Source organism: Onychomys torridus, chromosome 1 (assembly GCF_903995425.1).
Source record: "Onychomys torridus chromosome 1, mOncTor1.1, whole genome shotgun sequence".
Lineage (NCBI taxonomy): Eukaryota > Metazoa > Chordata > Mammalia > Rodentia > Cricetidae > Onychomys > Onychomys torridus.
Genome location: NC_050443.1, coordinates 105,175,806 through 105,198,853, shown reverse-complemented (window position 1 = coordinate 105,198,853; position 23,048 = coordinate 105,175,806). Strand labels below are relative to the sequence as shown.

Below are 23,048 nucleotides of genomic sequence, written 5' to 3'. Positions count from 1 at the left end.
GGGGTGGGGTTTAAAAATGCATCACAAATTTAGGTGAGGAACATTTTAAGCTGGTTTAGATGGTAACCAAGATGAACTTCTGCAAACTCCTTTTGTTTTTATTTTACGTGCCTTGATTGGTATTTTGCCTTCATGTATGTTTGTGTGAAAGTGTCAGATCCCCTGGAACTGTAAGTTTCAGACTGTTGTGAGCTGCCGTGTGGGTGCTGGGAATCAGCAGTGCTCTTGACCACTGAGCCGCCTCTCCAGGCCCTGCAAACTCCTCTTGATACAGACCACACCGAGTCCTCTTCCAGACTCCATCTGTGCCACACAGGCCACTGGCACACATCTGGATTTACAGAATATCTTTTTTTTCCAGGGGGAGGGGGGTTGGCTTTTCGAGACAGGGTTTCTCTGTGTAGCCCTCAGTGTCCTGGAACTTGCTCTATAGACCAGGCTGGCCTTGAACTCAGAGATCCGCCTGCCTGTCTCCCGAGTGCTGGGATTAAAGGTGTGCACCCCCACCGCCCGGCCTGAACCCCTGCTTGAAACAGAACCTGACAGTAAGGAACCCCAAGTGAATTTCAGTAAGCTGCTTTAATGACGTGACTACTGACACACGCAGTCCACAAAGCCTTGTCCGGTCCACTATCAGGAGCAAATGCAAGAATAGGAATCTTGCAATAGAAGAAACCAAATCAGCTCACTGATCTCTGAGGGAAGAACCCTGCCTGCTGAGGGTGCTCTGGGATGAGAGCCCAGGCTGGTGCTGTTCAGGCCAGGCTCTGCAGATAGGGCACAGCCCTGACTGGAAACCCATTCTAGGCCTACGCTCTTCGTTCCTGATTTATAACCGAGAGGCCATGGCATCTCTGAGAAGCCCTGCTTCCAGAGTGACCTCACTGCTCCGACAGCAGTCAATGGTGTAATCAGGAAATGGCAGCATGTTTGCAAAATCTGTCACCACCGAGATTGTTCCTCTTGCCTTTGTTATCTGTCAGTCAAAGAGAGCACAGATCAGATCTACAACTCTCCAGTAGCATGGTGCCACTCACCGGTGATCCCAGCTCTTGGGGCTGTGAGTTCAAAGCCAGCATGGACATGTGGTGACGTTCCAAATCAAAAACATAGCAAAGCAAAGGCTGGGACTGTACCTCAGTGAAGGAGCATTTGCCTTGTGTGTCGGCTGTTCTTGGTTGTCAGCTTGACTACATCTGGGGTTAAACCCAAATGGCTGGGTACACCTGTGATAGATTTTTCTTCTTTGAACTATTTGAAGTGAGAAGACCCACCCTAAATTCAGATCTTTGGAGGTGGGGAGATCCCCTTTAAATCTGGGCCACACCTTCTGATGGCGGCCTCTATAAAGGACATAGAAGAAGGAAGCTTTTGCTCTTTGCCTGCTTGCCCTTGATCTCACTGGCAAGTCCATTCGTTCACTGGTATTAGAGCCTACTTCTTCAGGATTTTGGCCTATACTGAAGACCAGATGAGATATCCAGCCTTATGAACAATTAATTACTGGATTCTCGGAGTTTCTGTTGGTAGACAGCCATTGTTGGACTAGCTGGACCACAGCCTGTAAGCCATTCTAAAAATCCCATATATGCATATGAACATGTATGAATGAATATACTCATTCTATTAGTTCTCTTCTTCTAGAGAGCCTTGACTAATACACCTCACAGGTGTGCAGGGGCCTAGGTTTGATCTCCTGCAGTGCATAAACAGAAGAAAAGAGGGCCAATAAGATAGCACAGCAGGTAAAGGCGCCTTCAGTCAAATCTGATTAATCTCAGAGTCCCACATGATGGAAGAAGAGAGATGACTCCTAGTAGTTATTCCCTGGCCTACACACACACACACACACACACACACACACACACACACGTACACACACACACACACACACACACACACACACACGTGTACACACACACACACACACACACACGTGTACACACACACACGTACACACACACATACACACACACACATACACACACATACACACACTCATACACACACGTACACACACACACATACACACATACACACACACACACACACGTACACACACACACACACACACACACACACACACACAGAGAAATAAATATGTAATAATTTAAAAAAAAAGTCAGGTAAAGTGGTACACACTAATCTTAGAACTGAGGATGCAGGGGCAGGTGGATCTCTATGAGTTCAAGGCCAGCCTGGTCTACATAGTGAGTTCCAGGACAACCAGAGCTACATAGTGAGACCCTGTCTCAAAAAAATTTTAATTAAATTAAATTAAAAAGAAAAAAAGAGAAAGAAAGAAAGAAAGAAAGAAAGAAAGAAAGAAAGAAAGAAAGAGAGAAAGAAAGAAAGAGAGGGTGGGGTGGGAAGGCTTTTTCTCAAAGGCACAGCGCTGAGCTGACATCAGGGGAGCTGTGGTTTAACTCAACACAGTAGATTATCTGGCCTGAGTTGGATGGCCTTGAAGAGTTCTGCCCAATAACTTGTGGCCATGACAGGTCAGCCAATGAGCTGACCCCTTCTGGAACTTGAACTGGAGATTACAGATAGGACTGGCCAGTTAAAAGTGAGAGGAGGGGTAAAGCTGTAGCTCAGGGGTAAACCACTTGCCTAGCATTCCCTAGGTTCAATCCCCAGTCCTACCAAAAAAGAGAGAGCATCTTCTCTGAATGAACACAAAATCCTTAGATGAGATAAAAGTGAAAGGGAGATCTGGCAAAGCTTGTCTAGCACGCTTAAGGCCTGGGCTGGACCCCAACACTGCATGGAAAACAAACAGAGGGTCGGAGAGAGGGGTGGGGAAGTGATATAACCATATTTCCATTAAAACCAAACCAAAATAAACCTTTTTTTCAAACTGAGAAAACAGTGTGTCTATATAGAGAAAGAGTTGCCAATGTCTTGTGACCCGGACCGGGGGTTGACAAAGAAGACTAGAAATAATGGACTCAGTGGTTAAGAGCACTTACTGCTCACACCGAAGACCCGAGTTCAGTTCCTAGCACCAACATCATGGTTCACAACCATCAACAATTCTAGTTTGAGAAGACTGGATGCCTTCTTTTGACCTCTATGGGCACCAGGCACCCACACACAGTTTGCATACATACGTGCAACAAAACATTCACACAAATAAGTAAATCTAAAAATAAAAATAAAAGACCAGCAATAACAACTGAATGGCAGCCATGCCTAATGGCTGCTCTAGTCCATATGCTGGTATATTAAACCTTTCTCTTTTGTGGCTCTTAAATCTTGCATAAGCCAAAGTGTGACAGGCAGGGAGTCTCTGGCCTACAGAGACCTCTGACCAGAAACTCTGGCCAGGATAGCCAGCTGGGGCCTTCTTACCTTCTTCCAGTCCCACCAGGCCTGATCACCCACAGCCCATGGACAAACCAGAAGCATGCACATGGGGTGGACATGCTTCTGCCTACAGTCAGCTTGTGTCCTGGCTCTCGCTCCCCACCTACCACCCCATAATGTTACACCTAGCCTGTTCAGCACCACGAAGAAGAGAGAGGCACTTACGGTTCCAAACATTTTATTAAATCGCCACATAAGAAGGTCACTGATGGATCAGGGCTGCAGGACAAGGACTCGGAACCATTTGTCCTGACAGCCCTGAGCAGGGGCAGAAGTGGGATTTATATCCACAAAAATCATGAACATTTGTTGCCAAGTTACAGTTATAATTTTCACCAATCAGGATTTAGAGATTAGGGACTTTTCTTGAATACTCCATCATTGTCAACCAATACACAATGCAAGCCTTTCAGTCCAACCAATCAGATTCATTTGTTCCTTCTGTGGCTTGGAACAGCCATAGTGTTTCCAGAGAACTAAAGATGTAGAATGACTATTTCTATGGTTTAGGGAGGAGGCTGATCAGCCATTGGAAAGTTCTCAGCTCCCCTAGGGCTTGGGAACCTGAACTTTATTTCACCCTGAAGGTAAAACAGAGTCTGAAGTCAAAATGGCGGTGCTCAGGCCAAGGGGCTTTGCCTGCTGCCTTCACTGTGGGGTGTGTGACACAGGAGCTTTGGTCAGGAGGGGTCTGACAGCAGTGTGGGGGTCACCGCAGTGCTCAAGAGACTAGAAGCGGGCTATGCCTTGGAGAGAGGAAGTCTCTACTAATCCACTGCCATAATCCAAGATATTCTGTATCATGGATCTCATAGTAGGTGAACACTGGCATTCTAAAGTTCTAGGAACTTACATGTTGGATTTTCTTCTTTGTTTTTGTTTTTTTCAAGACAGGGCTTCTCTGTGCAGCCTTGGCTGTCCTGGAACTTGCTCTGTAGACCAAGCTGGCCTTGAACTCACAGAGATCTATCTGTCTTGCCTCCCGAATGCTGGTATTAAAGGCATGTGCCACCATCACCCAGCTATATGTTGGAATTTCTGAGGGTGGGCTAAACCAAACATACCGTAACTAGGGGGTTTGTAAGGGTGGCTTGTAAGGGTGGCATTCCTTGGGGATTCTATCTACCCACAGCTGACAAGGACCACTGGGTGGCTCACTCCAGGACCTTCCTTTCCAACCTCTGGTCTGTGGTTGAGTTTGCCTATGTCCAAAAGAGCACATGGTTTACAGCCAGCGACTTGGGAGCCACTGACTGGCTGTACTTGATAGATTTTTCTTTGGGCCACCTGTTAATCTTCTGGTCCCACCCCTTAGCACCACCCTGTGTCCTGACAAACGTCTCTTTAAGGAAAAACTCTGCCCATTTCTCTCTCCTCTCCCTTCACTCCCCACCCACTCACTTTCTCTTCCCTCTTTCTGTCTCTCTGTCTTTTTATCTCTCTATTATAATAAACCATTTCCACGCAGATGCAGCCTCTGGGTTGCGAATGTCCACTCGCCGCCCTATTGCCGTGACCGAATGGAGTGGGTCGCCCGCCAGCTGGCTGCTGCATCTGAGCAGCATGCCAGCATGGTTCCCTGTATGTGTGGGATACCCACGTGCCCCCCTTACCCCCCCACCCACGTCATACAATATCATAACACCACCAGCTCACATAAAAATGACCCAGAGACTTATTATTAATTATGAAAACTTGACCTATAGCTTAGGCTAGTCCCATAAGCTCTTATAACTTAAATTAACCCATTTATATTAATCTGTGTTTTGCCTTGTGGCTTTTTACAACTCTCTTCCATCTTGCACCTACTGTTTCCTCTCTCCATCCTTCAGCATCTCTTTCACACCTTGTTTCATCTTCTCCTCTTTTCTTTCTGCCTGGAAGTCCCACCTAACCTCTTCCTGCCTAGCTATTGGCCATTCAGCTCTGTTTTAAACCAATCAGAAGGCGCCTTGGCAAAGACACATGTTCATGGTGAACAAAAAGATTATCCCACAATATGTGCCTTTGCTGTGCTGTCAATCATTTCTCCTCTGGGAGCCCGGGACTTCTGCTAGCCACAGTTCTGACTGCTCCAGGACTTCCATCTCCAAATTCATATGGGAATAGAGACCCCCGTTATTGCCTTACCAATACCACCTTTTAAACAGAGTGACAGGAGCTGCCAACTTCACATGCACTGAAATGAGAAGGCCTTAAAGGCAGGGGCCTCAATTTCCTGTCTCAGTAGGAAAACTCTAGGTCCAGGTGGAGGCAAATGTCCACCTTAAAATCATCTGTCATGGCCAAAGGAAGTCCAAAACCTTTTCTTATTCTATATCAAGCTAAAGCAAAAATACAAGTGGTGAGTAACAGGCAGACAGCAGGCGGGGGCAGCAGACGGGGGCAGCAGGCGGGGCTCACAGCACAGCAGAGGCTGACTAGGACGTGAGGCAGTCAGCTGAAGCTCCTAGCCAAGCCTTCTCCCCAAGGAGAGAACTCGGTAAACTCTTTTGGGAGTGGTTACCCACTAGCTGTTTTCAAGGACACAACTTTTTTATTTGGGTTTTGGGTGGTTGTTTGGTTTTCGAGACAGGGTTTCTCTGTGGAACAGTCGTGGCTGTCCTGGATCTTGCTCTGTAGACCAGGCTGGCCTCAAACTCACAGAAATCCATGTGCCTCTGCCTCCCGAGTGCTGGGATTCAAAGTGTGCTCGCCTGTGCTGGCCTTGAACTCATTATGTAACTGACCTCAAATTCCTGATCTGCCTGCTTCTACCTCTCAGGAGCTGGGCTTACAGGCCTGTACTACCACATCTGACTCGGGCTGGCCTTTCTTTAAGATTCATATTGTGGTTGTGGGTTTTGAAGTTTTGAGAGTGGTGTGTGGTCCAGTAAAGGGCTGTGTATTGAAAAAAAAAAAAGTGTGAGCCACCATGCCCAGCAAGGACATCAAGCTTTTAATTCCCATATCTGCTGCTTGTTTTTCTCCTCCCTACTACAGAGCGTGGGAAACAGACTAACCCAGCACCATGTGTTCTGGAGGAGGCGCGCGCGGGGGGGGGGGGGGGGGGGCTCCTTGCTCCCAGGATTGGCTTTTAACAAACTGACAAACTGAAGCAACATATGACAATATAATTTACCAATATAAATTTTTCCTTCTTAGTCCATTGTCACGGGTGTCTTGGCCTGTGAGGGAAAGCTGACTGAAGACTAAAGAGCCTGGGCAGGCTTTCCCCCTTAGCCTTGTGTCCTGCTTCCCTTCCCCCACCTTATTGGCTGGGCCTGTTTGCCCAGAATGTGCATTGCCCCATCACCACCTGCCAAAACTGGGATCCCCAGCCTGTGGGCACTGTGTCAACTTGGTCTTGCCGTATTTCATGATGCCTTTGCCTCATGGAACTTTGTCATCTAAGCGAAGACTCCTGCTGTGCACAACTCTCTTCTATGTCCCTACTATGTGCTTGGCCAGTTTTTGTGGACACGCCTCCAGAGACTCTCCAAACAGAACCATTGTGTTGCCTGCTGTGGAATAATCCTTCTGTACACTGAAGATGTGTTACTCTCATTGTTCATAAAAAGCTGACTGGCTGAGGGGCAGAGGGAATGCTGGGAAGAAGGGGTCTTGAGCCAGACTCAGGAGAAGCAACATGGGAAGTTCATGAATAAGGTAAACGAGCCTCAGGGCAGCACATAGATTAGTAGAAATGGGTTAATTTAAGTTGTAAGAGGTGGATGGAGACAAGCCCAAACTATCAGCTGAGCATTTATAATTAATAATAAATCTCTGGATGGTTATTTGGGGAGCAGCTGGTGGGACAGAGCTGATTGGCCCTCCAGATGGAAAATTCCACCTACAGTCTCCTGCAGCTCTGCCTTGGGAAAATGCTTTCTGTGTTCTATAAAAATTTGCCTGCTTGTAACTTCCTGACTTTAGCGGAGCCAGGGCAAGTCTGTTCCATCTGAATCTGGAAGGCCCTGAAGAAACTTGAATAGGACTTATGCTACCTGTCAGTCTTCTCTCTTCCATGCAGAACATTTGCAGTTAACCAAACATTTCCCAGAATGCAACTCTCAAGCCCTCTTCCGGCCATACCAGGAAGAACTCCTCCTTCAACTTCCTGAATTCTGCTACCTCAAAGTCAGTGCAATAAGGATGTTCCAGACAGGGTTTCTCTATATAGCCCTGGCTGTTGTGAAACTTGCTAGGTAGACCAGGCTGGCTTCGAACTCAAGAGATCTGCCTGCCCCTGCCTCCCAAGTGCTGGGCTTAAAGGCATGTGCCACTATGCCTGACTTCAAGAAAGTCTTTTAATATAAGGAAGATGGGCTAGGGAGGTGGCTCAGTAAAGTGCTTGCTGAGAACATGGGTTTGAATCCTCAGCACCCATTTAAAAGTCAGGTGCAATGACCCTATCCCAGAGATAGGTAGGTCCTAGGAGCTCACTGGCAAGCCAGTTAGAAGAAACAGTAAACTGTAGGCTTGTCTCAAAAAAGAGAGAGAGAGAGAACAATGCCATGTATGTACATGTATAGGAGCACACGCCTGTACATATGTGTATATATACATACATCACACAAATAAAAATAAATAAAACTATATCCTTTTAAAGATAAAAGATAGGGGTTGGGGATTTAGCTCAGTGGTAGAGCACTTGCCTAGCAAGCACAAGGCCCTGGGTTCGGTCCTCAGATCTGAAAAAAAAAAAAAAAAGATAAAAGACAAGGCAGATATAAGCTGGAGCAGAGGCTTTGCAGGCTCGTGAAAGCCTTGTACACACCAGGCCCTGGATTTGATCTTTGGCACCGCACAACACAAGAAGGATAAAAAAAAAATAAGTATCCAGCAGTAACAAGTTGGTTAAATCAATTAAAAATATCCATGTTAGCCTGGAAATGATGATTTCTGACTCTAATCCCAGCACTCAGAAGGCTGATTATGAGAACCCTGAGTTCAGCTTTCTTTGGCTACACATCAAGACTCAAGTCTTTATACTTACACACACACAATAAAGATGTGTGTGTGTGTGTGTGTGTGTGTGTGTGTGTGTGTGAGAGAGAGAGAGAGAGAGAGAGAGAGAGAGAGAGAGAGAGAACACGGGTGTGGGTGTGGGTGTGATAGGATACTATTCAATATTTAACAAAGGAGAATGATTCGCATGAGCTAACACAGGTCGTCATGAGGATGTAAGAATGAATCAGCTACAGAACAGGTGTGCTATCTTGCTCATCTCCTAGACAGGAAGTCTTCCTTTCCTGCCACATCTCTGCCCCTTTACTTAACCTCGGAGCCTGAACCCCTTTGCATGCTAGGACAGTGCTTGGAGCTATTGTGCCAGCTCTGTCTTAACATTCCTTAATAAATAGATTCAGAAGAGGATAGTTCCTGAACTTGACATTGTTATTATTTCTAGACCATAGAGATGTCTTGAGTTGTAGCTAGAGATAGAAGACAAAGTTTTGAGAAGTTTCTGGGAGCTGGGCAGTGGTGGTAGCACACGCCTTTAATCCCAGCACTTGGGTGGCAGAGGCAGGTGGATCTCTGTGAGTTTGAGGCCAGTCTGGTCTACAGAGAGAGTTCCAGGACAGCCAAGGCTACACAGAGAAATGCTGTCTTGGGGTGGGGGGGAAGAAAAGAGAGAAAAGAAAGAGCAATTTCCAGGGCCTGGAGACCTGGCTCTGTGCGTAAGAGCACTGACTGTTCCACAGGGAACCGGACATCAGGCACACAGGTGGTACACAGACATGCACGCAGGCAAATCAACCATACACTTTAGATAAAATTACATTACAACCTCACAAAAGCCTTTCTCTCTAAAACAAGAAAGAAATGGCTGCTGCTGCCTCCTCTGCTCCCTCGCCCCTCACTGCCAGCCTCACCCGCCTCCTCACTGTCTCTTTCACAGATCAGGTTTGTTCCACAGCAGCCTCTGACATGGCGCTGCCCCTGCCCTGAAGGCCTCACCCCCAGATTGTCGCTTTCCTCCTTCAAATCCATCCGGCTCCCCCAACCCTGAGTTCTCCCTGTGCAGCCCCTCCTCTGAGATCCAGATGCTCTTCCCCCCTGCCCCCCTCCCGGTAAGAGATGACTCACATTTGCCCCAGATACCTCACTGTGCCCTTCTCACTTGTGAAGGTGGGTGGTGGAGAGGGTGTGAGAACTGGGGTCTGGGTGTCAATCTCACCTCTTCCCAGGCAGTCCTTTTGCTAGAAGCCCCACAGAGTAAATTCCAGGAAGGCAGGGGCTGGAACAGGCCTAGACACAGCAACAGAGCCAAACTCCAGGGAGAGAAAGGCACCTCAGCGACTGTGGGCCTCCAGTGTTTGACTGAAGAATAAAATATAGTTTTTAACTTTATTTATTTTCAAATGTATAGGTGTTTTTCCTGCATGTCTGTCTGTCTGTGTATCACGTTTGTTCACAGTGCCCAAAGAGGCCAGAAGTATTGGATTCACTGGAACTGGAGTTCCAGTCTTGAGCCACCATGTGGATACTGGGAATTGAACCCAGATCCTCTGGCAGAACGGCCACTGCTCTTAAACCCTGAGCCAGCTCTCCAGCCCCCAGAATAAAATTCTTTTTTTTTTTTTTTAAAAAAGATTTATTTATTTATTTATTATGTATACAGGGTTCTGCCTGCATGTGTCCCTGCACACCAGAAGAGGGCTCCAGATCTCATTACAGATGGTTGTGAGCCACCATGTGGGTGCTGGGAGTTGAACTCAGGACCTCTGGAAGAACAGTCGGTGCTCTTAACCTCTGAGCCATCTCTCCAGCCCCCAGGATAAAATTCTTAACAAAGAAGTTTGATAGTGTAGCTCAGTGGTAAGGTTCTTACCTAGAATACACAGACTCCTAAAACAAAGTGAAATGGTTAGTCCTGCGATGATCTGTGGACTCGGGAGGCTGCAGGACCTGCTGCTTTCCCGGGGGACTCCGAGGTGTCCGAATTTTTCTATAGCTCAGCTCTGCTTGCTCCGCTCATTACGCACTAATCCCTCACCTTGGTTCCTCAGCCATCTACACACTTACTTATCTCATTCAGGCCTTTACTTCAAAGGCCCGTTCTCAGTGAGGCCTTCCCTGCCGAGATTACACAACAGTCACTCAAAAACTTCCCCTCAGACCACTCCTTGCTATTTATGTCTAGTGGATGCTCTCGTCTGGGACTGTCTCTCCTCACTACTGTGAGGACAGAGGGGTTCAGTCTCTTTGTGTGCGTGTTACACTCATGCATGCGTGTGTGCCATTGCACACATGTGGAAGCCGGAGGATAACTTGTAGGAGTCAGCTCTCTCTTTCTACCATGTGGGTTCCAGGTATTGAACTCAGGAACTCAGGTTGGTAGCAAGGGTCATTACCCTATGAGCTATCCTGCCAGCCTGACAACGGGGTTTGTCTGCTGTGTATCCCTCAATGCCTGGCACAGAGGGAGTCATATGCATTTTTTTTTTTTTTTTTTTTTTTGAGCTGAGGATCGAACCCAGGGCCTTGTGCTTGCTAGGCAAGCGCTCTACCACTGAGCTAAATCCCCAACCCGCATTTTTTTTTTTTTTTCTGAGACAGGGGTTCTCTGTAGCTTTGGTGCCTGTCCTGGTCTAGCTCTGTAGACCAGGCTGGCCTCGAACTCACAGAGATCCACCTGCCTCTGCCTCCCCAGTGCTGGGATTACAGGCGTGCGCCACCACCTCCCGCCCTTTTTTTAATTTTAGTTTTTAAGATAGAGTTTCTTGTAGCCCAGGCTAGTCTTGTATTTGCTATGCAGACAAGCATGATTTGCTCTCCTGGATATAGGTGTGTGCTACCTCTTCTGGTTCCCAAACTTTTGTTTGTTTTAACTGAGACATGTACCTAAAAGTTATGTATACCAGTGCGGTACCATTCTACCAAGCATTCTGGACAACTGTAAGAAGGATTATCTTGCTTTTGTTAAGACAGACAGACAGACAGACAGACAGACACACACACACACACACACACAGAGAGAGAGAGAGAGAGAGAGTGAGTGTGTGTGTGTGTGTGTGTGTGACAGGGCGCCCTCTGGAGTTCATCATGAAGTGACTGCTGTCACATGCAGGAAATTGATTTTGTTAGTGAGAGAGAGAGAGAGAGAGAGAGAGAGAGAGAGAGAGAGAGAGACGCCCACACAGGCCTAGAATTTACTGTGTAGCCAACTCTGGCCTTAGATTACAGCAATCCTCCTGCCTCAGCTTCCTGAGTGCCGGAACTACAGGTGTAATGCACCATGCCTGGCATGCACTAAGGCCTGAGATGTTAATGCACCTCAGCAGCAATTCAGGCTGTTTTAACTTCCCTGGACTGACTTTTCAACAACAAAAGTGGTTTCACACTGAGCTAGAGATGACTCAGCAGTTAAGCATACTTGCCGCTCCACCAGAGGACCCCGTTCCGGACCCCAGCCCTCACTCACATCCGGCAATTTACAGACACCTGTAACTCCAGCTTCAAACGACTTGACGCCCCTTTCTGCTGTCTTTGGCCAGCAGCACGCACACACACACACACACACACACACACACACACACACACACACACACACATAAAATATTCTTTTAAGTGGTAGTGTGGTGGTTTGATTAAAAATGGCCCTCGTAGGCGTTTAGGGAGTGGTATTATTAGGTGGTATGGCCTTGTTGGAGTAGGTGTAGTGGTGTTGGAGGAAGTGCATCACTGGGGGTGGGCTGTGAAGTCTCAAAGCTCAAGTCAGGCCTAATATGCCTCATGTTCTTCCTGCTGCCTATGGGTCCAGACACAGAACTCTCAGCCACCTCTCCAGCACCATGTCTGCCTGCATGCCTCCATGCTTCCTATGATAATAACTAAACCTCTGAACTGTAAGCATCCTCAGTTGAATGTTTTCCTTTATAAGAGTCTGGGTGGTCATGATGTCTCTGCACAGTCATAGAACACTAAGACAAGTGGGTTTTGTTTTCGGACAAGGTCTCACTTTGTAACCCTGGCTGGCCCAGAACTCACAGAGATCTCCCTATCCTGTCTCCTGGGAGCTAGGATTAAAAAGTGTGTGCCTCCATGCCCAGCAAAAACAAACAAACAAACAAACAAACAAACTGGTTTTGTAATAAGTACTATGTAATTAAAAATATATTAGTGGGACTGGAGAGACGGCTACACACATACACACACTTTTTAAAAAATGGCTACAGGCCCAAGTATCTCTGGGACTTGTTATGCAGAACTTGAACTCTTGATTCCCCTGCCTCAGTTCCCTGAGTGCGGAGATGACAGGCATGCATGACCTGCCTGGTCAGAGCCCTTGTTTGTGAAATTTCTTTGTCCTCCGATCTCCGCCCCCAGGTTTTACCTTTGCAGTCTTAGATTATGTTAGTCATTTTTGGTCACTGTGACAAATCACCTGAGTAAGAGAAGGAAAGCTGCTTAAGGGAGCCAGCAGGATGGCTCAGCACTGGCCGCCAGGATGGCTCAGCACTGGCCACCAGGATGGCTCAGCACTGGCCACCAGGATGGCTCAGCACTGGCCACCAGGATGGCTCAGCACTGGCCAGCAAGCTTTAAGAACTGAGTTTGCTCCCCGGGACCCACATAGTGGAAGGAGAAAATGAACTCCTGAAAATTGTTCTCTGCAAGTGAACACACACACACACACACACACACACACACACACACACACACACGAACACGAACACACACACACACACACACACACACGAACACACACACACACACACACACACACACACACACACACACACACACACACACACACACACACTTACATTTAAAAAAGACTCAAGGAAGGCTTTCTTTTTTCTCATGTTTGGCCATGACTGGCTGGCCCCGTTCACATGGGCCTGTAGTGAGAATGTGGAGGAGATGCTACATCATGGAGGTCAGGAACGGAAGTAAGAACAGAAAGGAGCCAGACACAAGATATGCCCTCCAAGCCCCACCCCCCAGTGCCCTACTTCCTCTGGCCTAGGCCCCACTTTCTAGTTTCTACCCCCAATGCCATCAAGTTATGAATTCATACTTGGATTAATCTATTGATCAGACCACAGCCCTCATGGTCCAATAACTTTGACATAACCGGATCCATCAGCTGGGGGCCATTTCATATCCAGACTGTAATATCAGCACACATGATTGACTACAAATGGAAGATGTGGTGGGATGGCTCTCTTGGTGACAAATAAATGGGACAGATGTTTTTAGATGCTGAAGAAGCAAAGTCACAAAGTTACCCTAGGGGGACTGAAGAACCAAAGCACCTCCATTTTAAGCAAGCCCCTAAGTCCAGTTTGAAACAGGCCTGAGTTTTGATTTTTCAGAACTGCTGATATCAAGTTAACCATCTGGTAGTGACTGTTTAACCATGGAATGTCCCAATCCTGGTCTCCATGATGATTGTTTAATCACAGAATGTCCCCACCTGAGGGCAGCCAATAAGAAACGTGATGGGCAACCACCCACCTAGCAGTAAGATAAGATAAGGTTTCTGGAAAGTCCCTAGAAGCAAGCCAATCAGAATTGTACCCATACTAGCACCCCTAGCTGATGTAACCTTGTGGATTTTGCCTTTAAAAACTGAGCTTGCAGAGGCAGGTGGGTCTCTATTTTGAGGACAGTCTGGTCTACATAGTGCATTCCAGGACAGCCAGGGCTACACAGTGAAACCCTGTCTTGAAAAACCAAAATAAATATGTAGATAGATAAGAATAAAGAGTAGAGGCACTGGAGATGTAGCTCAGTTGATAAGAGTGCTGGTCTAGAATACAACGGGCCTCTCTAAAACAAGCAAAAAATAGTTAAAGGAAACAATGCCCTTTCCAAGGGCTGCTGTGAAGACTATCTTTTTCCCCCTGAGCTCTCTTGTCATCCAGGTAAGTTTCAAGCTTGATATGTAGCTAAGTCTAGCCTTGAACTCCTGATCCTCTGTCTCTACCTCCTAAGTGCTGGGATTACAGGTGTGTCACCACATCCAGCTGGCTGCTGTGAATACTAAATGAGAAGATGAATTCATGGAAAACCGTTTGCCTCTTCATTTGTGCTTAGCAAACGACAGAAAACTGTGTAAAAGGTTTACTCACAGGTCAGCGCTAGTCCACAGACAGTGCTAGCACGAGGGGTGGAGGAGGAGCGGCCCCGCCCCGTGCAGTTTACACGCTGCGTGGCAGGGAGACAACCTGACATCCTGCAGGAACAAAGAACTCTAAACCAGAGGCAGGAGGTCAGCCTCAAGTTAGAGACTAGCCTGGCCTGCATAGTGAGACCCTGTTTCAAATACAGAATTACAAGTTTTAATTGAGACGGGAAAGTCCAAAGAACAAGAAAACAGCGGGTCCACCTGGTCTAGTCACTGTTTAACTTCCCAGGTGCTGACAGATTTAACACAACCATTTGGGTTTTTTCCCTTTGAGATAGGAGACTCCTTCAAGTGTGCCATATGCTGAGAAGCTGCAAAGGCCTTCACACGTGACTCTCTCACCTGTCACCATGCTACCTCCCAAACAGGAACTATGATCCCCAATTTACTGATATGGCAAGGAAGGGCAGGGATGGTCTATCATTTCCCCAAGGTCACAGCTTGATTGCCTTGAGTGTAAAGGTGGGAGAGCATGCTCACTGGCAGGCTGGCCCCACAGCCTTAAAGACCAAAGACAGGAGGGTGCAGGAGACCTAGCTGGGGAGCAGCAGAGTGGAGGTGGGTGGAAAGGGCTATGGGCCTAAACACACTATATATTCAAGAACTGTCCTTTGAAACACATTGTTGTGTGTAATTAATATGTCTTAAGGGAACCCTAAAAAAAATCCAAAGGTTTTTGCTTTTATATCTATTGTTTTATCACTGTACCATTTTTTTTGTTTTTATAAATTCTAAAATATGTACTTTACTTTTCTAAATTACATTTTACTTGGTGTGTGTGTGTGTGTTGTTTCAAATAACCCTGGACTTTTGAATTATAACCTGTTTTTATCCTCAAGCTATCTGTGTATTATTTCTCCTGCAGTTATACATAAAATGTTTTTACATTAAAAAAGAACAAATACTATTACATGAAATATATAGAATATACAAATTCATAGAGTAAAAAAGATTAGATGTTTTCTCAAGATGGAGAAGAAAGGAATATAGAGCAATGATTTCCTAAGTACAGAATCTCTGTTTTGTGTGATGGAAAAACCCCACAAATGGACAGTAGTATCAGGACATAATATCATGAATGTAATAAATCAATACAATTAATGTAATTATGAATACATGGATATAGTTATTGAATGAATACTGAGAATACAATCAATGAATATCACAAATGTAATTAATATGAGTGTAATTAATGAATATCATGAGTGCAATTTACAAAATAAGAAATTTTTTTAAAGAAATAAATTCTAAAATATGTATTTCACTTTTCTAAATTACATTTTACTTAGTGAGTGAGTGAGTGTGTGTGTGTGTGTGTGTATGTGTGTGTGTATAACAAGCTTTCTCTTGGGCTACACACAAGCTTCAAAACTATGACATGGAGACTTATTATTTGCTATGAATGCACAGCCTTAGCTTAGACTCATTTCTTGCTAGCTCTTATAACTTAATTTAGCCTGTTTCTCTTTACCTACATTTTGCCTCAGGCCTGTTCACCTTTCTTTCATTCTCTATGTCCTGTTTGCACTGCTTCCTCCGTGTCTGTCTAGCAGCTGCCTGGCTGGCTGGCCCTGGGCATCTCCCCTTTGTTCTCCCTCATTCTCCTCATGTTGACCTGAGCCTAGACTCCTCGTCCTATTTATTCTCTCTGCCTGCCAGCCCCACCTCTCCCTCTACTGCCTAGCTAGCTGTTGACCATTCAGCTTTTTATTAGACCAATCAGGTGCCTGAGACAGGCAAAGCACACACCTTTACATAATTATTATTAAAAACATTAACAAATGTAACACATCTTTTGCCTAGTTAAAGTACTATTCCACAACATGTGTGCATGTGGATAAGCACTTATATGTAGGTGTGTGTCCATGTATGTGGGTGTGAGTTTATATGCATGTGTGTGCATGTGCGAGCAAGCATGTGTGGACCCCTGTGGAAGTAATTCTCTCCTTCCACTGCTTCTGTCCTAGGGATCAAACTCAAGTCCTCAGGCTTGGTGACCAGTACCTTTACCCTGGAGTTTTCTTTTTGGTCCAAATTTTCCTCTTTTTAAAAAGTTGAGGCCCAGAGAGACAGCTGGGAGATTTGAGAATGCTGCCGGCTCTTCAGAGGAGCCAGGCTCAGAGGCCAGCATCTCTCTGGCCACTGTCACTCCAGTTCTGCTTACACACATCTGGGCAAAACACTCACACACAAAATAAAAACCAGTCTATTTCTTAAGAAGTTGAAAGCAGCGTGAAGTTGTGCACACCTTTACTCCCAGAATCCAGGAGACAGAAGTAGGTGGATCTTTGTGAGTTCAAGATCAGCCTGGGCTACACACTGAGACCAAGTCTCAAAAAAAAAAAAAAAAAAAAGACAAAAGAAAACAAAAAATTTCAAGTCCTCAAATCCATAACGTCATCTACATGTCCTTCTGAAGTTCACTGGCTTCTCTCAACAAGTGTCTCAGGCAGGCTCAGTGAGTAGCCTCTGAAGCAGATCTGTTCCACTGTGATCTAGCGATGACCTGGAGTAGGACACATCTGTACCTCATATTCTTTCTTTTTAAAAATACTTTTTTTTTTAAAGCCAGATGGTGGTGGTGCATAACTTTAATCCCAGCACTCAGGAGGCAGAGGTAGGTGGATCTCTGAGTTCAAGGCCAGCCTGGTCCACAGAGTGAGTTCCAAAACAGCCAGGGCTACACAGAGAAACTGTTTCATTATCTTTGTGTATGTGTGAGTGTCTGAGGGCATGACACTTGTGTATGAAGAAGCCAGAGAAGGGTCTTAGGTCCCCTGGAGCTGGAGTTATAGGGGCATTTGAGCCACCAAGTGGAAGCTGAGAAATAAATCTGTGTCCTCTGAAAGAACAGCAAACACCCTTGTACCAACTGAGCCATGGGTCCAGCCCCCCCACACCTCATGTTCTTTTTTCGAGACAGGGTTTCTCTGTGTAGCTTTGCACCTGTCCTAGAACTCACTCTGTCCAAGCTGGCCTCGAACTCACAAAGATCCACCTGCCTCTGCCTCTGCCTCTGCCTCTGGGTGCTGGGATCACAGGCGTGCGCCACCACCGCCCGGCTCACCTCATGTTCTTATACAGTGAAAGCAGAAGTCTAACTCATAGCATTTTTATGAGAATTAAAATAGCTCGTACACAAAAATGTCTTAGAGTGTTGCCACTAAAGCTATAACTCTTATTTATAAAATTATAATCTGGAGCTAGTGAGATGGCTTACTGGGTAAAAGTATTTGCTGTGAAAAAATACTTTAATCCCAAGTGCTGGGATTAAAGGCAGTCACCACCACTGCCTGGCTGCTGTGAAAAATCTTGTCAGCTTCAGTTAGATCCCATGACTCTATTAAAAGTGGAAGAAGAGAGCTAATTACACAGAGTTGTCCTTGGGCACCCACACATCATCAAATACAACAACAATAAAAGATTGATTTTTATTTGCATGTGCAGGAGCATTTTGCCTGCATATATGTGTTCCTGGTGTTCTCCGTAGCCAGACTAGGACATCAGATCCCCTGGAAACTGGAATTACAGATGTTTGTTAGCTAGCTACCTTGTGGGTGATGAGAACCAAACTTAGGTCCTCTGCAAGACTAGCAAACGCTCTTAAACACTGACCCACCTCTCCAGCACCTGTTTTGGTGAGTGTGTGTGTGTGTGTGTGTGTGTGTGTGTGTGTGTGTGTTTGAGACAAGGTCTCACTGTGTAGCCCAGGCTGGCCTGGGCCATCATCATCTTCTACTTCAGCTTTCCAAATGCTGGGATTACAGGCTGTCTCTACACCAGTGACAGCGGTTAATGTATTCATTTATTCCTTTTAGGGTTTCAATCTGTAGTCCAGGATGGACTGGAATTCACAGTGATTCTCCTATCTCTGTCTCCCAAATGCTGGGATTACAGGCATGAAGCCACTACTCTGGGTCTAGCATTTACAATTTTAGTAGTTACTGGTTTCCTTCCTGAATCTGCCATGAATTCTCATATACATTAACTTGAAGAAATATGGACAGCTTAGCACAGAGTAGCCAGGTAATCTATTCTGTTGCATTAATAACTTGCAAGGGGACAGCAACTCATCGCTGGCAACTAAAGGCCAAAACAGTCAGTACCCAAACCTGTGCAGTCCGTGTGGAATTTCACAACACCGACGTTGCAATTTGCTTACATAAAGACAGTATTTACTTTGTAATGTCCCTTTTCTTCCCCCAATTCTCCCCTTAAAGCGTTTCCTTACCCTAGATTGGCCTTGTGTCCTGTCAATGATGCTAGCACTACCCTCACCTTCATGGGGTTAGCCAAGGGTCAGGGCTTCCTTCTGCAAGAAAGCTAGCCTTTGGTAAAGCCATTCCAAAGCAACAAACTTCCGCCAGCCTCTTCCAAGACTAGGTTCACATATATAAGGGCGCTGTAATACCAGCACTTGGAAAAGGACAGACGCGAGTTCGAGGCCACCGCGGTCTACCTAGAGAAGCGCGTTCCAAGCCAGTTACAAAAGGTTCACGTGATGATCTCGCGGGGACCGGTTGTGCAAGCAGACGGTTAATTTGTAATTTACCTTCCCGAGTAAAGGAAGCCCGCCTCTCGGTACCGGAGCCGTCATTGGGTGGTGCGGCTGTCAATCACGCTGCATATAAATAGAGGCCGCGCGGCGCTGGGACCGGCAGCGTGGCTGGCGTCCTCCGGTCCGACACGTGTGGTGCACCGTCTCCTCCGGGAACCTTCGCCTGCTGTGGCAAGTGGGCTCGCCTGCAGGTACCGGGGCCTCTGCTCGGCGCCGCCTCCCCCGCAGGCGGCACGATGGCGGAAGCGGCGGCAGGCGCCAGCGGAGAGGCCATGGCGGCGCTGGTGGCGGCGGAAGGTGCCTTCGGCCCGGCAGGCCGGAGTTTCTCCAACTACCGGCCGTTCGAGCCCCAGACCCTGGGCTTCAGCCCGAGCTGGCGGCTGACGAGCTTCTCTGGCATGAAGGGCTGAGGCTGCAAGGTCCCCCAGGAGACTCTGCTCAAACTCCTGGAGGGACTGGCGCGGCCCGCGCTGCAGCCCCCGCTCGCCCCGGGGCTGGTCGGGGGTCCGGAGGAGACGGTGCAGGAGGGGGGCCTGGCCGCCAGGCCGGGCTCCAGCGCAGCCGTCCCCTCGCTGAGCATTGGGATGGACTCGTGCGTCATCCCCCTGAGGCACGGCGGCCTGTCGCTGGTGCAGACCACCGACTTCTTTTACCCCCTGGTGGAAGATCCCTACATGATGGGGCGCATAGCCTGTGCCAATGTGCTCAGTGACCTCTACGCCATGGGCATCACCGAGTGCGACAACATGTTGATGCTACTCAGTGTCAGCCAGAGCATGAGTGAAAAGGAACGAGAGAAGGTGACGCCGCTCATGATCAAAGGCTTCCGTGATGCTGCAGAGGAGGGAGGGACTGCAGTGACTGGTGGACAGACGGTGGTCAACCCCTGGATTATCATCGGTGGGGTGGCCACTGTGGTGTGTCAGCAAAATGAATTCATAATGCCCGATAGTGCGGTGGTAGGAGACGTGCTGGTGTTGACCAAACCTTTGGGAACCCAGGTTGCCGCCAATGCCCACCAATGGCTGGATAATCCTGAGAAATGGAATAAAATCAAGATGGTGGTTTCCAGGGAGGAAGTAGAGTTGGCCTATCAGGAAGCTATGTTCAATATGGCTACTCTAAACAGAACTGCTGCTGGGTTGATGCACACATTTAATGCCCACGCAGCCACAGATATCACAGGCTTTGGCATTTTAGGACACTCTCAGAACCTCGCAAAACAACAAAAAAATGAAGTGTCCTTTGTCATTCATAACCTGCCAATCATTGCCAAGATGGCCGCCATCAGCAAAGCCAGTGGGCGCTTTGGCCTCCTCCAAGGAACATCAGCTGAAACCTCTGGGGGATTACTGATTTGTCTGCCAAGAGAGCAGGCGGCCCGCTTTTGTTCGGAAATCAAATCTTCCAAGTATGGAGAGGGTCACCAAGCATGGATCGTCGGCATTGTGGAGAAGGGGAACCGGACAGCCCGTATCATTGACAAGCCTCGCGTTATTGAAGTTTTACCTCGGGGAGCCACTCCTGCTGCTGCTGCTGCTGCTGCTCCTGAAAATTCCAACGCTGCCGCCGCCGCCGCCGAGCCTAGTTTATGAAATGGAATAGCAGAAGTTGTTGGGGACTCAGCCATTCCACACGCTCATGGACTGTTGCCCAGGGTTGATTTTAAGACCTTTGCAAAGGCTCTCTGCATAGTGCCTCAGGTGTCCTTGCTAGTTCCATCCAAAGCTGCCTGTGTGTACATCTAGGGCCATAAGTAACAATGGGGAATGTGTGTTCATCTGTTGAGTGAGTGAGGGGCAGGAAGCCTTTTCCCAAAGCAAGATGAGACTATTCCAGGTTGAGGGATTTTTTTCTTTGCACTGAGTTGATTCATTTCTGCACAGGGAGTAAGATTATTAAGATTACATACGGAAAAAGTAAACTGCAACATGAACAGGAATTAGAGTTTGGACCAATATATTGATAAGTCTAAATTGTTAGAACTCTTACTGATTCATTGTCAAATTTGTTATTAATTTTTCTAAGAAACCACCTCTTTTCCTTTTCTGGACAAGAGTTGAGCAACTTGTCCAACTAGGAAAGGAAGACGCAGTCCCCTGCCTTGGCCTCTGTTAATGATGTCTCCTCCTCTAACTCCACTAAGGACTGGAAGAGACTGAGCAAGCCCCAGAGCCAGGTGCTGGTGGACATTAATATACAAAATCGTATGCTGAGAATTCCCGGAGATTTAGTTAATAAAGAAAATTTCTTACAGCTAAATAAATAAAAGGGACTTCGTTGAAAAACTCTTGTGGCTAATGTTTGGTTTTGTGGGTCAGTTTTTGTTTTGTTTCCGGCAGGTTCTCCTGTAGGTGGAGGATGGCCTTGAACTCCTGTGTGCTGAGTCCAGGTGTCAAGCCTCTGGAATTCTGAATCTTTGACACCTTGGTGTTTCAAACCTGCAAAATAGAAAGTGGATGTTGTCCCCCTGCCCCTGAGCCCGGGTATTTGAGTGCGCCTCTCCCCAAGCAATGACAGAAGAGGACTTGAAATGGATGTAACTCTAGGGATCACAAGGTAGAGAGGAAATAGAAAAAAAAAAAGTGGGCAGTGTTTAAAAGCGAGGAAGGTGGAGAGGACAACTGGGTTAGCAGAATAGAAGAGGCTGTCTGAAAGTGGGGACCAGCAGGAAGTAGCTCTGGAAGGACTCAGCAAGCTGGAGGCAAGGAGCTGGCATGAGAAGAGACCTGGCTAAAAGCTTATACACAGCAGTTAAAGCCCTTAACTTTGTAGCACCCCTCCCCCACACTTGGAGATAGGTGACTACCTTTATCTCTGGGAGGAAAAAAGCTGGGAACACCAAGTGCAGCAGTAGACAGAGCCCGACATTGCTTCCCTAGCATACTTGAAACCCTGGGTTCAGTTCCTAGCACCAAATAAGTCTGCTGGTCTCACCAGCACTTGGGAGATAGAAGCAGAAGTCAAGGTCATCTTTGGTTATATAGTAAGCTCAAGGCTAGCCTAGGCTACATCTACAGAGACCCTGTCTCAGCACCCCCTACAAAAGAAAACTCTGAGCTAGGATTTTTGGAGGGTGCCTAGCATGCGTAAGAGCTTCGGTTCAGTACCAGTGCTTTGAGGGTTGGGTGGTGATAAAAGATGTTTGAGAACACCAGCCAGGGAGTTGTGTAATTCACCGTTAGAGTGGTGTGGCTCTGGCAAAGTCCTGGTTTTATCTACCACCAGAAAGGGTAACCTTGGCAAGAAGCTTAAGAGGACCCAGGTACAGAGCTTGACAGTTGAAATACTCTGGAGAAGGTGACCATGTCCAGAAAACAGTTGTTTAAATGCAAACGTGAAGCTCTTTATAAGTAAAAGCACTACACTGAAGTTTGCCAATAATTAAGATTTTTTAATGCCTGCCCACCCGCCAACTGCCCCCAACACACTTGACAGCATCTTGCTGTGTAAGCGAGGCTTGTCTAGTCTAGATCTTCCGGCTTTGGCCGGAAGGTTTTTGATACCTTGTCTTCCAGTCTGCAACTTTGTTCTTTCTTTTTGCAAAGTTGCTTCCCTTCCAAGGACTAGCTGCTCAGAAACTCACTTTGTTACTGAGCTGCACTCCCTAGATACCCCGGGTCTTTTGGTATTGTTTTAGGCAAGTTCTTGCTATGTAGCTGGGTCTTGCCTGGAACTTGCTGGGTAGACCAGGCTGGTTTAGAGCTCAGAGATTTCCCTGCCTCTGCCTTCCTGTGCCAGGTTTAAATGTATGTGCCACCACACCCAACTCATTATTTGTATGTATATGAGTGTTCCGCCTGCCTGGATATATGCGTCACACATGTGCAGTGCCCTCTGGGACGGACCTAGGCTCCTTCATGAGTAGCCAGGCCAGTAGCTGACGAGCCATCTCTGTCCCTCGTTCTTTATTGTGGCTGGGTTTTTGTTGTTTGTTTTTCTTTTTTGAATCAGGACCTCAATATGTAGCCCTGGCTGTCCTGGAACTCACTCTGTGAC

General features: G+C 47.0%; 2 protein-coding genes across 2 annotated transcripts in view; one reads left to right on the top strand and one right to left on the bottom strand.

Moving 5' to 3' along the window:
- The window catches only part of Itgal (integrin subunit alpha L), a 62,012-nt gene extending 42,352 nt beyond the window's left edge, over window positions 1-19,660 (bottom strand). The window contains exon 1 of the mRNA XM_036177494.1: window positions 19,044-19,660. Within this exon, the coding sequence (XP_036033387.1) occupies window positions 19,044-19,088 (45 nt within the window). The 5' untranslated portion in view covers window positions 19,089-19,660. The remainder of the gene's footprint in view (window positions 1-19,043) is intronic.
- On the top strand, window positions 19,127-21,330 carry Sephs2 (selenophosphate synthetase 2). The gene has a single exon (XM_036204021.1). It carries the CDS (start codon window positions 19,286-19,288, stop codon window positions 20,642-20,644), a length of 1,359 nt encoding a protein of 452 aa, XP_036059914.1. The 5' UTR covers window positions 19,127-19,285; the 3' UTR covers window positions 20,645-21,330.
- Window positions 21,331-23,048: the final 1,718 nt, after the last annotated feature.